Source organism: Papilio xuthus, unplaced genomic scaffold (genome assembly GCF_000836235.2).
Source record: "Papilio xuthus unplaced genomic scaffold, Pxut_1.1 DF826933.1, whole genome shotgun sequence".
In the NCBI taxonomy this organism is placed as follows: domain Eukaryota; kingdom Metazoa; phylum Arthropoda; class Insecta; order Lepidoptera; family Papilionidae; genus Papilio; species Papilio xuthus.
In genome coordinates, this window is record NW_013531716.1 from 1,653,496 (window position 1) to 1,670,162 (window position 16,667).

Here is a 16,667-nt window from a genome sequence, read left to right on the forward strand (position 1 = left end):
ATTGCTGTTTTGACGCCTAACGCCACTATGACAACTGACAACTTTTTGATTTAAAATTTAACGGTTTTTGAATCACTGGTCATTCACTGTGTTTAGCGGTTATATTACAAAACTTTCAACAGAAACCGTTTTTAAAAGTGTTGCAGTGCCTTTCGTAAAAATATATATAAACCAAAGTGTGAAGATACTGCAATGATATACTTAATCAATGGTGTAAGTTGACTAAGAATAAAAAATCTATGTGATGGATATTTGGTGCTTAATAAGTTATAAACCGTGCAGAAAATGAATAAAGGAGTTGCTAGGTCTCAGGTTGCTGCTGTTGCTGCACCGTCAAGGTGTGGTTCCACACAAAATATGTCTGCAAATGTTAAAGTTGTAGTAAGAGTTCGTCCTTTGAACAATAAGGAATTGGAGCATAATAACCAAATCGTAGTGGATATTGTAGACGATAAGATGCTGGTATTTGACCCGAAAGAAGAAATACGACCTTTTTTCTATCATGGTATGCAACAACAAAATAAAACCTTTTTGAAACGAGCAAATAAAGAGCTAAAGTTTGTATTTGATAACGTGTGTGGGCCGAATGCGACTAATAAAGATGTTTTCGAGACTTCTACTAAAGATATTATAACTTCGCTTATGGAGGGCTACAACTGCTCAGTTTTCGTATATGGAGCCACAGGTGCTGGGAAGACTTTTACGATGATTGGAAATATAGAAAACCCAGGAATAACTTATTTGACTATGGAGCATCTATTTCACACTATAGGTTCTTTCGGAAATGAGCGGGAATTTGATATTGGCGTCTCCTATATTGAAGTAAGGGCAAAATTATTTTATCTGTACTTGATAATTTTATTTTAAGACTGCTGAACCAAATAATTATTATTTTAAGTGATTTCATTGAAAAAAAATGTTACTATGTGCAGTATCTTATAAAACATCATTTAATTTATCATGTAATCCTTAAAACAAAAATCTACATCATCATTATAACTTTGTTTAGGTCTACAATGAAAATGTCTATGATCTGCTGAAGCCCTCAAACACGCCATTACAACTCCGAGAGGACTCTAAATATGGAGTAATGATTGCTGGACTTACATTATGTAATATAAATACTGCACGGGAACTATTAAACTTGCTTGAGAATGGAAACAAAAACAGAACACAGCATCCAACTGATTCTAATGCTGAGAGTTCTCGAAGCCATGCTGTCTTCCAGGTAATGTATTAAAATCGCTCACAGCCCACTAAAATAACCACAAACTTGCCTATTAAGTTCATTTTCATACTAAAAAGTAATATTAACACTGAACATTAAAAATAGCCTCTAAAATATTTTCTCTCTTAGTTGGAATCATTCTTATGAACTGCACTTAGTAATGGTTGTAGCTCTCTGAGCAAGATTTCTACAGCATCATCTTTATTCACCATGTCTTTGGGGTATAAATGAATTTGGGGTATAATATGCAAACTTTTGGTGCCCCTCTCTGTCTAGTGCCCTGGGTGATTGCAAAATGCCACTTGATATTATAATCTGTCATTGGCTGAATATTCTATACACATTTTTATTCTTTTCTAGGTCTATGTAAAAATGAGAGGCAAGGCAAGCAGTCAACTTCGTATTGTCAAATTGTCTATGATAGATTTAGCCGGAAGTGAAAGAGCATCAGCTACTGGTTGTATCGGAGACAGATTCAAAGAGGGAGCTAATATAAATAAAAGTTTGCTTTCTCTTGGTAATTGTATTAATAAATTGGCTGATGGAAGCAGTTACATACCTTATAGGTAAGTTTTATTTAATAAAATTATTTGAGGTACCAAAAGTGATAAGCAAAGATTACATGAATTATTATGAAAAGGTTCTAAATTGATTGCACATTAAATACTTACATAAAAGCTGAAGTTTATTTTTTGTCGGTAATTCTTACCTTAAAATTAATCTATTTGTCAATAAGCTAAAATCTCTTTATTTTTACAACAATTTTAATATTATTATTTTTTTCAGAGATTCAAAGCTAACGCGGCTTTTAAAAGATAGTCTCGGTGGTAATTGTAAAACAGTGATGATTGCGAACATATCTCCCTCAAATACCAGTTATGAAGACACTTACAATACTTTGAAATATGCCGCCAGGGCCAGTAAAATACAACTCAGTATAAAGAAAAATATTGTAGATGGTGACATGAGATTATCTCAATATGTAAAGATAAATGAGGAGCTGAAGAAAAAGGTCAAGGAATTAGAGGCCAAGTTGTCTTTGTCCACTGTCAAGGTTGTTGATAATAAGGACAAATGTAAGTATTTTTTTAAAAATATAAACTATAACTTAAAATAAATACTAAAGTGGAATTTGAAAACCTTCTGTCAAGCCCACATAATTGGTAATTTTCTAATATAAAGTAAGCTAGAATAGTAATGAATTTATTTCATTTTTACGTGTAATTAAAACGAGTGCGCTCGATTCTTTTTTTCACGAACATGGTTGTACTTCACACATAAAAGTGTTGACCATAAATGAAATGTTATGTTTCAGTAATGGAGGAATGGAAGCGTCGTATACTAGAGGAGGAGTCAGCGCTGAGCCAGGTGGAGAGAAAGCTGGTGTCGCTGATGTCCCGGCAGCGCGTGCTGGCGCTGCGCCACCGGCTGCGCACTCAAGCCTTCAGCCACGTCGCCGACCTCGCGCACAGGTCCTCATATGACGCTTTGCAACAGGTATGATTATAAAAAATATCAATGGAAAATTTTACTTGCCTTCTTCATAGTCGGTTAAGGAATTGACTTAGAAATCTACAGTAAGTGTTTCCACTATAACAAACTGTGAGTGCGATAATAAAATGTCAATGGTGCCATTAGCTCGTCGAGAAAAGGATGGCTCATACTCGCCTCGAGGGGCACCCCCAGACTACTAAAAATTCTAGTATGCATATAAAATTCCTTTTAATAAACACTTTGCTTAACCCAAATATTATTTTAAATGCATTCTGAAACTATATAATAGTCTAAAGTAAGACTAAAGCTTTTTCATGTTTTGACAATTTTTTCCAGATGTGTACAGAAGAAATACCTCGTCACGAAAGAGCAGCGGAGAATTACGTTAAACAATCTGCAGGCCTAGATGCTAAAATCAAGATCTGCTGGACGAAGTGGTGCGAATGTCGACAGAGAATGCAGAGTTTGTTCAAACAAGCTTTATCAGAATGTTCCTCTTTGTCGGACTTTGTTGAAAAATTAAAACTACAGAGCGAAATGAGATTGATTAAAGCTAGCGACGATCTGAGGTATAAACTACTATGTATAGAAAATGAGGAAATAAAAGCTTTCACAGATTACATGAGTGATATGCCGAGTATGCTCAAAAAGTTGTATTTGACTCTTAAGGGCTACGGACAAGCCCCTCCAGCACTCACAGCGGAGTATCTAGAAATAATGAAAAAAGCTAAACTGGCTAAAGGTATCACCTGGTGTGATTCACAAGATGAAGGAGATGATCAATTCAAATTCATATCAACATTAGATTTAGAAAAACCAATCATTAATCTCGAGTTTGACATCAAAAAGGATGGAATCGTTACAGATTTAACGACGGATAGTGAAGATTTGACTGACATAGAAAATCGTGACCCAATACGAAACTCCGCTATGAAACGGAAAGGAACACCGACGAAACTCAAAACTGACGAAACAGTATTAATTGATGACTCAATAGAACTTTTAGACACAACCAGAACTCTTGGTTCTGCAAAGAAATTGAAACAAGAATATGACATTCCAGTTTATGACAATCCCATAGATCCCAGTAACTTGAACTCAACTTTTGTATTGCCCGCGAAGTTAGAAAGTCTAAAAAAACAGCCGATTAAGAATGAAGTTAACTTAACAACAAGATCAGCTTTTATGAACAGGCCTATGGTTTCTCAGAAGATGCTCAACTTTAATGATAAAGGTAGGATAAAATAATCTTGCTAATATTATAAATGCGAATGTTTAGATGGATGGATGTTTGTTCAATGGTATTTCCAGAACAGCTGAACAGACCTTGATGATATTTGGCATACATATAGAAATTCAAAACTTTGCAAATGCTTAGAATCATCTTCTTAATTTTATTAATATATTTATTTATTTCTACAGTGTTTACTGTATTAATGTCTTTTTTACTATAGGAGTAACATTTAACAAACCAATAGTAGGCAAGGCGATGCCGTTACGTCGCGTTCCACCGACGTTAAACCCCCGCCCCACTGCCGGATTCGGCTCCAGTCTATCCAGAGACGGGACTCCTTTACAACGAAATATGCAAGGTAAGTTTTAACTTACAAATAAAAAGGCACTGTACAAATCAACTTTTGGTACCATGTTTTTTTACTTGTAGCATTAGTTTTTGGCCCATGGCTATTGCCAATATTACAGCTCACACCTTAGTTCTGTATTTTGAAAAGCATAATCATTAATGTTCTAATTAGATGCAATAATTAATATGTTTATTTCGATTTGCAGATGTTCCTCGAATGAAAGTCAACGACCCACAAAGATCAGTTGGCTACAAATCGTTCCGGGCGCGAGAAAGAGTTCAAGCGCATCCGTACACCAGACCCACGGGCGCGAATACATGGAGACATTGATATATTACAAGATTCAAACTTAATAGTGGCTAGTGATTAATTGTGAATGCATGTCTGTCCATATGGGTTAGTGTTGATTGAGAGAAGTGTGGGCTGGCATGAATCCCCACACCTCTTTTACTACGTATGTAGCGTCTCATATGATATTACGAGCCGCTATAAAGTTTGGATGAAACTAATACATGGACAAAGTTAATACGGCTTAACGAGTTCTTTAAGGGAAATTCTAACAAAAATCATTATAAAAGCTTACTAGCACATGTGGTTAATGTATAAGCTTTGTGTGGGCTATAAGTATACACGCAAAAAGAAAAAAAACCTACGTAAGATATATTACGGTTTTTATTGACACCTAAATATAATTCAGATTTCACAATATAATTATTCATTTTTTTTGACGTTCCGGTAAGTATAGTTTATTAGTATGACAATTTATCCAGAGTAATAAATTATGTTTGGTTTGACTCTTTTTGCTATTTTTTCTATCTTTATAGGTATTCTGCGATAATTTACATGTACTAAAAAGTTTGCTTTATTGCAGAACAAGTTATTTATTTTAAACTCTCTAAACTTAAATTGTGATACATTAGTACACAAGTGTTTAGGGTATAAAGTTTCAGAATAAAGACAAAAACTTGCAATTGACTTGACTTAAAATTGTAGACGAAATGACAACGGTTTTGACCAAGTTTTGACGCCATATTGAAAGTTTTACGGACTTGAAAGCCCACCTATTTATGTTTAAATATATTTCTACTTGGTATATTGCTACTAACAAATAATATTGAAATTTGTATTGCTTGATAATGGTAGCTCCATTTTTATGTGAATTATTTTAGACATCGTGTTGACGTATTATTAAGATTGGATAACAATATATTTAATTATGTACTGAGTAATGTGATTTTTCATACATTAACACTGTCCTAATTTTGTACATAACATTATTAACTAATTTTTATTTGTGAGGTGTTAATTTAATTATTAATTAAAGTGATTTTATGTATTCATTGATTTTATTATAAACTTGCTGTCGCCCGCGACTCCTTCCGCGTGGATATAAAAAAATTAGTGCAGCCTGGGTTCTTTCAGACAAACATAGTCTGAAAGAACACAGGCTGCACAACATTTTTTATACGTATGCCAAATTTAATCGTGATCCGTTCAGCCGTTCTAGAGATATCTTCAAACACCCATCCATTCGCATTTATAGTATCCTACATCCGTCTCCTGGCTCTCAGCTACCTTCTCAACCATTTTTCAGCCATATCGGTAAAGCCGTTCTTGAGTTATAAATAGTGTAACTAACACGACTTTCTCTTACATATGATTTCTTTTATATAGATGATTTAATTCCATTTCAATATGTACCTAATGATAAGGTTTCCATGAAGGATTTACCCTTAGGGAAAGGATTAGCAATATAATTGACATAAATTACTGACTCATAATTCTTAAAACTATGAAAGGGGCGTTACACGGGTTCGGATTAAAGACTTAATAAAATACTAATATTTTATTAAATTTGTTACTGTAGAAATACCTTACCAAATGCAGTTATTGTTTCATGAAATAAAATGTAAAATAGTGAGATAGACAACCAGAATCAATACAATATATAGTATAATTTTGTTCGCATAACTGAGAATTGTACAGAAAGGAAAAACACCCTTCGAGAAATAGTGAAGACAGAGGTCGGGATTTACAAAAACAATGGTCAGAGATCCAGTTCCATTTTTTTACAAAGAGTATATAAAAAAAAAGAGTATATAAATTTTTACCTGAAACAGGAAAAGTCAATTCATTAGCACAATTTTTTTTATTCTGTGCCATTGTGAATTAATATCTATTATTTTATTAGTCTTTGACGTAGAGCATAACCTCCATATTTTATATACTCTTTGATAACTACGAAATAGTTACATACTCTTTGTTGTTAATGAAAATGTCAAAATTTTACAACACAAATTTGCAATTTGCAATACATTTATTTGTGGAACAAATGTAAAGACTAGTGTGGTTATTTGTGGGCTATTACAGTTTATTGTTTAATATCATAATGGCCACATTAATAGCTAAAATCGACAAGTTGATTAAAAAGGAAAGAACTACACCCGAACGCAAACATCAAGATGTCACCAAATCATCAAACGAGATTCTCTCGGAGCTTTTTAGTGTGTTTAATGCTGATCCACCCAAGATTGAAGACATTTCAGTTAAAAAGTCGAAAAAGAGTAAAAAGAAACACAAAAAGGAAAAAAAGAAACGAATCCGTAGTACAAGTAGCTCTGATTCGGACGATAGTGAGTACTATCATAAGAGGAAAAAGCGAAAAAAGAGTAAAAGTAAGCGCAAAGAAAGAAGTAGCCGACGATCTCCTTCTTCTGATGGATCTAGAACTCCAGTTCTCATAAAAGATGAAGTCAATTTTTCTAAAGCTAAATATGATATTAAAGTTGAAACTCCAACCATCAAAATAGAGAGTAAGGTCAAAAGCGAACATCCGGACACTAATATTTGTATCAAAAAAGAGGAAGAAAAAAATGTCTCTTTAGATGCAAGTCTTATTCCTATGCCTGAATCTCCAAAAGACATTGAAAAATCGGACAAGAAATCTGAAAATTCAGACTGTGATAAATCAAGAGGTAAAATTCAAATTAAGAACTTAAAATTTAGTGCAGTGTTCGAAGAGACTGTGAAGAAAGCTGAAGAAGAAGCTCGTAAAAAAGCAGAGAAAGTAGAAGACGGGGAGTGTACAGATTCATCCAGTAGTTCTGTAAAAGAATTAGATATTAATTCACAATTTCCTAAATCATCTGATCCCGGAGGCATCTTAAAAAAGCAAGCAGCTGAGGAAATAAAATTGTAAGTAGATTGAAATATTACTCTTATAATAGAGCTGGTGTGGCTGTTTTACTTTTACACAAATAATATTGTTTTATTATAATTAACACTGGAATATTCATTACTTATTTTAACAATAATTTTATATTTATCAGGATTGAGGAAGAAAAGCATACTTTGAAGATGAGTAAAGCAGAGCCATTAATTAAACCTTCAAGAAAAGAAAGAGAAAGAAGCAGATCAAGAAGAAGGTATATATGCTTTGAGTAAATAGTTCTAAAATCATGGAATGCCAAATGAGTAATTTATAGAGTAAATGCCAATCATTCTGTTTGGGATCAAATATCCTACTGCAATTACTTTATCAAATACACAAGGTCTATTTTCATAGTTGTAGCTTTTAATCTTAGATGTATCAAAACTAACTAACTTTACATTTCTAGATCAAGAAGCAAATCTCGTGGTCGGTCCCATTCGTCGAAACGCCGCCGACACCGTTCTCGGTCACGATCGCGTCGCAGGAGTCGATCCCGTCATCGATCTCGTTCGCGACGGAGCTCCAAATCTAGGAGTCAGCATCACTCCAGACATTCACCGAGGCATCGTGGACGCAGGTCAAGGTTAGTCATTTTTAATTTGTAATTAAATAAATAAAAATATGGTGATGCATGTGGATTTTATACTAGACCCAGTTTTGAAGCCTCAGTTATTTTTTCTTAGTTGTTGCGAGTATGATCAGTGTAGGCTGATTATTGCTACTTTGATAAGTGTTTGCATCCAATGTAAAATAGAGGGATATTAAAGAATTATTGCCCTAATGTAAAACACAACAACTCTACAAACAAATGAGTTCTCAGAACTAAGGCCATTAAAATATATTTAAACTGCTACTGTATAGAGGTATTCTTTTTTTTTTAGGTCACCAACTGGCGTAAAATTGGCAGATAGTGAGAAGAAACGTCTTCTAGAAGTAGCAAGAAGGAATGCAATCAATATGCTTAAGAATGGAGCTGTGCCAGCCGGTGCGGCCGCATTACCGCCACATACGAGGAATCAAGTTATGGCAGCCATACAGTCAGGAGGTAAAATCTATATAAATTATTTATAACTTTTTAAGTTTGTAAAAGAATATTGTAGTAGTTGCAAATTTACTTTTTCAAAACACCATTCTTAGAATCATGGAGTGGTCTTGCTTAATAATTTAAAATGAGAAATATACACTAAAGGTCACCTTTAGTGGTTAATTAACAACTCCGGTTGCAACAGTAACATGTAATAATCATTACAGGTAAGTCGGTGGATGAATTGACAGACTTTTGTAAGCACTTGTCAAAGAAGGAAGCATTAGGAGAGCTGTCGTCGGTGTCATCCAATGACGATGACATGAGTGAGAATGAAGACACATTGGCATTCCATCATCCTTTCCTTGTCAAGGAGAAAGCGCCCATAGTCATGAATATTAGAGTAAGTCAATTCCTACTTTAAACAGTTTAGTTTTTAGTTAATGTTTTGAATTGGATTTTACCACATTGTACAATCATTCATTTAGTGCACCATGAAAAATTCAAGCCGCTATTAAAAAATTGCAGACCAAATAAATATTTTTGGACAACTAGGGTATCAAATGGAAAGGCTTGACTAGTAGAGTACTGTCAACTATGAAATATCCAAAATGGCCGCCGTCTCTAAATGACAAATATAATCATTATTTTTATTTTTTTTTGTGACTGAGTAGCCACTGTTTGCCTTGAAGATGCATTTACAGCTTCACCGGGCTTGAGGTGGCCGAGCGCAGATGGCGCTTAGCCTGAACCTCGTTTAAGAGTAACAAGACTCGAGGGCTCCCTCAGGATCCTCGGCTCGGGCTGTTACTTCGCTATTGTTACCGGATTGGAAATATAATCATTACTATTATTATCATGACATTATTTTTATATATATACTACTACTATTTTTATATATCACTACTATTTATCATGACACTATTTTTATATATCTATGTATCACTATCAAGTAAAAGATTTAAAGAAACAATGAAAAACCAGCAAATTTTTAAAAAATCATAAATTTCCTAGGGTGGTGCACCATTACCGGTTAAAACCAGTCTCGTGCCGATAGTCAACAAAGAAGAATTACGTCTTCAGTTCCCGGTATCCTCTGGCTCACAGCACAGAGAGAAGGCCTCCGAATGGGTGCCTGTATCACCAAAGAGAGATATGGTATGTTCAATTTGTACCAAATTAAATCCTGGATATTATAAACAATGGATATATAACACAATTTTATGTTAAAAGTGATGTTAGGAACAAACTGAAGAAGTTTTTGTTCTGTGTCTGTTTTTATTAGAACTTGTATTTGTGAGATAAATAAATATTTTTTTTTAGTTTATAGTGGTATTTGTTTTATAATATTGTAATAAGTTGTGACTGTAATTTTTTTTTTTTTTTAGCAAGTTGCAAAACTGAATTCAAAACCAGCGCCGACAAAATCAATACTACCTGCGCTAGAATCATCTAAGTAAGTGAATTACTTATTTTTTTCACTTTATTTTAAGTTTCATATAATAAATAATCTTACTAATATTATAAATGCCAATTTTTGGACGTATCAATGGATGTTTGTTCGAAGGTATCTCCGGAATGATTCAACGGATCTTGATGAAATTTGGTACAAATACCGCGTAGACAAAGTTGCGGGCTAGTAATATAATAAACTAGCTGTCGCCCGTGATTCCGTCCTCGTGGATATATGAAAAACTTAATAAGTGTAGCCCGCCCATCCATCCATCCACATCTAATCCATCTAAACATTCGCCTTTATAATATTAATAAGTTAAATAAAAAGCAGCTCTTCAAAACATACATTCGAAAAAAAAAGAATAACTAGTACCTTATGTCCGTCTCCTGGTCTCTAAGCTACCTCCTCACCAATTTTCAGCCATGTCGGTAAAGCCGTTCTTGAGTTATAAATAGTGTAACTAACACGACATTCTTTTATATATATAGATATGATAAAAAAATTATTTGTGTCCAGGACTGATGTTCTAGCGTTGCCCCCACCTCCCTCATCTACTGCCTATACAAAGAGCTTCATTTCTTCTTCACGTGAGTAATTTTTTTTTATATTGAGTTATCTAGCGTTTGACCACGATACTAACTAATGTTGATTGATGATGATATTTATTAAATATTATTACAAGGTTCTAATTGTTTTTTTATAATTTTGGTATTATTGTATTTCTTGTAGCTTTGCCTCCAATTCCAGCATTGCCTGCTCCCGGACCACAAGTATATCCCCCAGGTGTTGATCCTCCTCAACTGGTAAATAAATAGTTAAAAATTCTTAAAAGGCTATTGCAATTTCTGTTTTTTTTTTTTTGTTTTTATCTAATTAGACCAAAGCAACTTTAATTTCTTGTCTTTTTTTATCAGGATTTGGCGTCGATTGTAACTCAGAAATTGTCTATGATTCGTAAAGAACAAGAGGAGAATGAACTGGACACTACAACAGGGGTGAGTATGATTGTTTCAGCCCATCTGACAAACAAGCTATGTATTGTTACCAAGATATGTAAAATCTGGTAGCTTATATAACATGACCGAATATAAAAAAGAAAAGTATTATACAATTTGTTTTCTTCCCTGGAATGACAATAGGGTCGTCATCAGTCTTGCAGTCAGCGACACTGGCCCAGTGAGGGTTGTCTACACATATTTTTTAATTTCTTCGCAGATAATCTTGCAGGTAGCATAATGATGTTTTCCTTTATTGTAAGAACGGTTGATAATCATCATAAGATAATTATCAGGGGTGAATTTAGTTTTTTTATTGCTTTTTAGGGTTCCGTACCTCATAGGAAAAAAATGGAACCATTAGAGGATCACTTTGTTGTCCGTCCGTCTGTCTGTCAAGACCCTTTTTTTAATTGTAATATGTTTGTGCAGTTTGGTTGGTCAAAGGAGGCGTTGGGTCAGTTCACTGGTAGCACTGGCGCACAGATTCTAACACCAAGAGAACTGGCGAGCGGTACACAAGCCTGGGCCAAGAAGGTACATATATCATTCTATTGTTACATGAATAAGGCTCAAATTTGCGTATACAATTGTTTCAAAGTTGCATTGTCATTAAGAAAATTCACTGTCAATTATCAATGATTGTGAGTTTTCGTAGTAAATATGATGCAATGTTATGAAAAATATTGTCATAGTACAAAGTATCAAATGAAACCTGGCATGAGTTGACTGACGTCAATATTAGTATGATTTAGATAACAATTATTTGTAGATGAGGTCATTTTTAAGGAAATTCTTTTGGGCGTTCGTGTATTGAAGTTATAAATCATTTGACACGTTAAAAAGGAATTTTAACAATGAAACAGGTTTATTTTTACTTTAGATTTTATATAAACGGTGTAACTTTCTTAGTAACAAGAATATGAATTTATAATCAAAAGATATATAAAAATAATTTAAATCATGAAAACTTAATATATTCATGGTTATTTTGTAATTACCAGAAAGAAAAATATAACCTGTTGTCAATACTGATTAAGAAAAAAATATATTAAAAAAGTTAAAATAATTTTACAAAAAAAAAAATTATTGGATATTTATATTGACCTACATTGAATATTGTAATAGATTTTATTAACATAATATCTTTAGCTATAATGAAACTATGCTATTCTAATTAGACTTGTGTATATTAAAAAAAAATTACTGCAATCGCATGCAAGCAAATTCCTATTAAAATCAATATATCCATACAATTTATACAAATTCATTGTAATTTTTCTCATAAATGTCATACAACTTATCGGTTCGCCAGTGGTTTCATTGGATACTTCAAGCGTGTGATTGACTCTTCTTTCAGCAACGCAGGTGTGGTCGGCATTAGTGACGTCGCAGCGCGCCACCGGTCAGAACTTGTAATATCAGTATTACACCTTCTGACCTTGTTATCACGAATAATTTGGTTACGACAACATTGCACAATAATATTTTGTTTTTTTGCCCATATGTAGCATTTGATAGATGATTTTTATATCCTTTATTGTATGATTAGATTCTTTGCCAAGTTAGCGTAGGGTAAATCCAAAATTTTTGCAAAAAAACATCGCACAAAACTCCGAAAAACACAATTTTGGATGTGTAGAGCGTGGGGAGGGAAGCTAACCTTGAACTGCCATATTTTATTTATGATTTTAATTGATTTTTTTATGCAAACAACGTACGTTGCAATGTCGACATTAAGCCCGAAGATAGATAATCTTTATGGTAACTCAAAATAATCAATAGCATATGGCTGAATTCTACATCATTTATATACTGTGATTAATTTATTAGTTTTCTTATACAAAATTATTGTTCTATATCTGTTTCTGCATTAAAATAAACTGATGGCCTTTCATGTAGATTAATGGCAATGTTGTTTTAACCATGAATTATTCCTATCGCTACGATTTTCGTTTTTCGTGTAAAGAAAGAACTAGATAGTTCGCTCTTTACACCGTAAATATTTCGAGCTCTGTCCGCTTGGTAATTATCATGCCTTATCACAATAGTATTGGAGAGATGACTTTTAGACACATCTATACATACTTCGTCCTTAAAATTTTAGGTTTTACACATTTCCTGACAGAACTCGCTACAACGGCATCGCATACTTCATTACCTCAGATATTGTTAATATACACTATACATTTAATTTACTTTTTTTTAGGTTAGGTTGGTTTTTATTTTGATTTTCTATTAATAGGCGAAATGTCATCTCCCAATTCTATTATGAAAAGAGTTAAAAGGCGTGTTAATTATCATTAGCGTAAATAGGCATACAAATATTCAGTTTTCCCCTTTAAAATTTAACAAAACTGACTGACATTTTAATTATGACATTGCAATGGTCAAAACGTAAAATGTTGCCATGTTAAAAATCTGTCAGAATGAAATACTTAAAAAAATTAAGACAAAGTAATAAAAACTTATTACATCATTGATTATTTTTTCATTTAATTTATTGAGTCAGTCCTTTCGTCGAATCTTTGAAGCCGCGCGATCCTTCGAGCTACATAAAAGCTGGGAATATTTTTCCCAACTTCAGCTTTAAGGAGAGCGGGGCTTATCTGGGGATTTCTTGAATATTTGTTGCAGCTTTTAAGTGATAAGGAGCCACGGGCAGTTAGATGCGGCACGGTACGCCGATGATAGGTGCAATGTATACCAATGTTCCCAATCCACAGAGGTAAGTATCAAGAATTGGGCAAGAAAAAAGTACAATTTGAATGGGCCATTTAAGGATTGTACTTAAGTTTTCTTCTCCAGATGAAATTAATCATAATTGATACTATATTAAGTTGTTGCAGGATTTTTATGGTTTTTTTATATAAAACATTGCATTTGCGATTATATATTCTTATTTATATATATATATCATGATACAGACGTTTTATATTACTCTCTTTGTTGGTATAACTTACACTTGTTTTCCTCTAAAGTAAACTTATTCTTGGATTTCCTTTTTTTTATTTAAATTAAATTATATGAAACAATTTATGAAGCAAAGTATTCTTTATAGAGGTCTATCAAAAGTTTATTATTTATAGCCAATTTACATCAAATTTTTTAAGATAATTAAGATGTCTCCTCAAATTTTTTGTCCTGTTGTTAATTTAGTTTATATGTATAGGATCAGTTGGTTCGCGCTGCGCCCGTAGAAGGCGGTATGGGAATGCATTTGCTGCAGAAAATGGGCTGGACCCCAGGCCAAGGTCTGGGTAAGGAAGGAACAGGAACACTACAACCGTTGCTCCTTGAAGTCAAATTGGATACTAGGGGACTGCAATCTAAAGAAGAGGTCAGAAGCAGGCCGTCCAAAGGGGTAAGCAGACTTAAGGTTTGGCATTGCAAGAAAAAAATGATACTATTTGAATGTTACTAAAGATATAGTACTTTATTTATGTATGTCTGTTTTAAATAACATAAATTCACTTTTATTTAGATAAAGCCCCCAAGGGCGGCTAGACGTGGTGGAGCACCGCTTGTAGCAGGTGGCAAGCATCCTGTGTCACTACTTGGAGAGTACTGCTCGAAGCAGAAACTGGGGCCACCTGAATACAGTCTGTGCTTTGAGTGTGGCCCCGATCATAAGAAGAATTTCCTGTTCAAGGTTTGTATGTACACACTTCAATTGAACAACTAAAAGTTGCATGAGTGGAAGAAACGTTTAAAAGCCATCAACCATTTTTAACTTGAATATTTCAATATATTATATGTTTGATGATTTTACACATTAAATAAATGATACAATTACGGCGCCTTAGTGTAGATTTGTCATGTTAATCTTACTAATATTATAAATGCGAATGTTTGGATGGATGGATGTTTGTTTGAAGATATCTCTAAAATGGCTCTCAATGAAATTTGGCATTGTTATGGAATGGTCTGGAAGAATACGTAGGCTACTAATAATGTTTTTTTTAAATACCGTGTGGATGGAGTCTCAGGCGACTGCTATCTATTGATACATCTTTGTACAATATGTATTTTTCTTTGTTCCAGGTGAGAGTGGCTGGTGTTGAATATCAGCCGGCTGTGGCTAGTGCAAACAAAAAGCAAGCAAAAGCAGATGCAGCACAGTTGGCCCTACAAAACCTTGGCATTGTGACACAATAAAATATGAATAAAATGGATGTGTATCTTCTATTCCTATAAAAATAAAACAATTAATTAGTTGATTATATAACTTTCATTTATTACTGGAATTTTAATTTTCAAAGACAAATTGCATTATATGTCATTTAGATGCAGAAAAACAGTTCTAAAACTATCTTTGTGCCTAAAGCATTGAATTGTAATAAGATTTACTACATAATAACTTTGTGAATAACTGCCACTTAGTAGCTAAAACTACAATTCTAAATAAACTCCACCATATTCTTTTTTCAATCACAGATCTGTTCCATAGCCATCACCTCCCATTCGCTCTATTCCTTTTGAGGATTCTGCTGTTTAATCCTGTAGTCTGATAGAGCTGCCTTAATAGCATCTTCAGCAAGCACTGTAAATTACCAATTATTACATATCCTAAAGAAATTACAGATAAATTTGTTTTATTAAAGGAGAGGAACTAAATTTACATATTTCAAATATAATCAAACAATTTTATTATTGTTAGTGTCCAGTGCAACACAACCCTCAAATATAGCCTGTTAAAAGACACTGAAGAAGTAACCCCCATTGGTGCCTTGACTGGATTACATGTGAGTTAAGCCTTGTGTTTTAATTAGTGAAAACAGTTATCTTACAAACTTTATACAAGTTTATTTAAAAATATTCTTGATTTTGGTATATAGCATTATGTAAAGGATAAATTGCATTATGTATAACTGACCAAAGTCCAAGATAAATTTAAAATTATGTTTGGAATATAGTAAGGAATACAACTAAATAATGGTGTCATGTTAAAAACAGACAATACTTACTAGAACAGTGTAGCTTCACTGGAGGTAGAGACAATTCTTTAGCTATATCAGTGTTCTTCAGTTTCAGGGCTTCATCCACAGTTTTGCCTTTAACCCATTCAGTAGCAAGAGAACTGGAAGCAATAGCAGATCCGCAACCAAATGTCTTGAATTTAGCATCAATTATCTTGCCATCTTCATCAACTTTGATCTGCAGTTTCATTACATCTCCACATGCAGGAGCGCCAACGAGACCGGTGCCAACATTTTTATCTTTTTTATCCAAAGAACCCACATTCCGAGGATTCTCATAGTGATCAATAACCTAAAAATATTTTATACATATAAAGTAAATGTAATAGATATTCTGATATCAGAGATATTATAAGACATACGAAATCATATGAAAAATCAATAAACCTTGACATTGGATTCCATTGCATAAGAAAAACAAACTCACATTAGCATGATACGCAGCAGTCTGTATAACGTTAATGTTATTTGAGCTGTTTAAGCAAAAGCATCTACGTAAATTAGGGATTAGGTACGCCATTTTTTTCGAACACTTAAATTCGTAGAATCAAATGCACTGCCAATAGTTCTCACTCTTGTAAATCTGAATACAACGCAGTTAAATTATATTGATTTTGACAGTGTGACAACAGACCATAGATAAAAAAGACATATACCGGTTATATGCTCTTTGCCGGTAACAAAAACTGACAGATAC

At 33.5% G+C, this 16,667-nt stretch overlaps 3 protein-coding genes across 7 annotated transcripts; 2 read left to right on the forward strand and 1 right to left on the reverse strand.

Annotated features, from left to right (window-relative positions):
- Positions 1-68: 68 nt before the first annotated feature.
- Positions 69-5,611, forward strand: LOC106122221 (kinesin-like protein KIF18A). Its single transcript, XM_013318130.1, has 8 exons — positions 69-822; positions 1,010-1,228; positions 1,589-1,794; positions 2,015-2,304; positions 2,544-2,725; positions 3,059-3,956; positions 4,177-4,314; positions 4,511-5,611. The coding sequence occupies exons 1-8, from the start codon at positions 286-288 to the stop codon at positions 4,633-4,635; spliced, it is 2,595 nt and encodes an 864-aa protein (XP_013173584.1). The 5' UTR covers positions 69-285; the 3' UTR covers positions 4,636-5,611.
- A 938-nt stretch (positions 5,612-6,549) lies between these two features.
- On the forward strand, positions 6,550-15,211 carry Son (Son RNA binding protein). 5 transcript variants are annotated; one of them, XM_013317985.1, is made up of 14 exons: positions 6,550-7,500; positions 7,635-7,730; positions 7,923-8,099; positions 8,398-8,561; positions 8,768-8,943; positions 9,555-9,698; positions 9,929-9,996; positions 10,513-10,583; positions 10,726-10,799; positions 10,911-10,991; positions 11,424-11,528; positions 14,164-14,355; positions 14,476-14,643; positions 15,036-15,211. In XM_013317985.1, the coding sequence occupies exons 1-14, from the start codon at positions 6,695-6,697 to the stop codon at positions 15,147-15,149; spliced, it is 2,436 nt and encodes an 811-aa protein (XP_013173439.1). In that variant the 5' UTR covers positions 6,550-6,694; the 3' UTR covers positions 15,150-15,211. The 5 variants fall into 5 exon arrangements, with proteins under 5 accessions (XP_013173439.1, XP_013173440.1, XP_013173442.1 ...); XM_013317986.1 differs by having other exon boundaries at positions 10,744-10,799; XM_013317988.1 differs by lacking the exons at positions 14,476-14,643; positions 15,036-15,211 and adding an exon at positions 13,629-13,719 and having other exon boundaries at positions 14,164-14,251.
- IscU (Iron-sulfur cluster assembly enzyme) lies at positions 15,204-16,596 on the reverse strand. The gene is made up of 3 exons (XM_013317991.1): positions 16,398-16,596; positions 15,959-16,262; positions 15,204-15,534 (listed from the first exon to the last, which is right to left on the reverse strand). The coding sequence occupies exons 1-3, from the start codon at positions 16,488-16,490 to the stop codon at positions 15,461-15,463; spliced, it is 471 nt and encodes a 156-aa protein (XP_013173445.1). The 5' UTR covers positions 16,491-16,596; the 3' UTR covers positions 15,204-15,460.
- Between the last annotated feature and the right edge of the window lie 71 nt (positions 16,597-16,667).

Bases quoted from the DNA above. Each gene is read 5' to 3' on its own strand.
- LOC106122221 (XM_013318130.1), top strand. From the start codon at position 286: ATGAATAAAGGAGTTGCTAGGTCTCAGGTTGCTGCTGTTGCTGCACCG. The intron at 823-1,009 runs GTAAGGGCAAAA...AACTTTGTTTAG, and splicing joins TTGGCGTCTCCTATATTGAA to GTCTACAATGAAAATGTCTA. The intron at 2,305-2,543 runs GTAAGTATTTTT...GTTATGTTTCAG, and splicing joins TGTTGATAATAAGGACAAAT to TAATGGAGGAATGGAAGCGT.
- Son (XM_013317985.1), top strand. From the start codon at position 6,695: ATGGCCACATTAATAGCTAAAATCGACAAGTTGATTAAAAAGGAAAGA. The intron at 8,562-8,767 runs GTAAAATCTATA...TAATCATTACAG, and splicing joins GGCAGCCATACAGTCAGGAG to GTAAGTCGGTGGATGAATTG. The intron at 9,699-9,928 runs GTATGTTCAATT...TTTTTTTTTTAG, and splicing joins TATCACCAAAGAGAGATATG to CAAGTTGCAAAACTGAATTC.
- IscU (XM_013317991.1), bottom strand. From the start codon at position 16,490: ATGGCGTACCTAATCCCTAATTTACGTAGATGCTTTTGCTTAAACAGC. The intron at 16,263-16,397 runs GTGAGTTTGTTT...AAATATTTTTAG, and splicing joins CTGCTGCGTATCATGCTAAT to GTTATTGATCACTATGAGAA. The intron at 15,535-15,958 runs GTAAGTATTGTC...GGTAATTTACAG, and splicing joins AGTGAAGCTACACTGTTCTA to TGCTTGCTGAAGATGCTATT.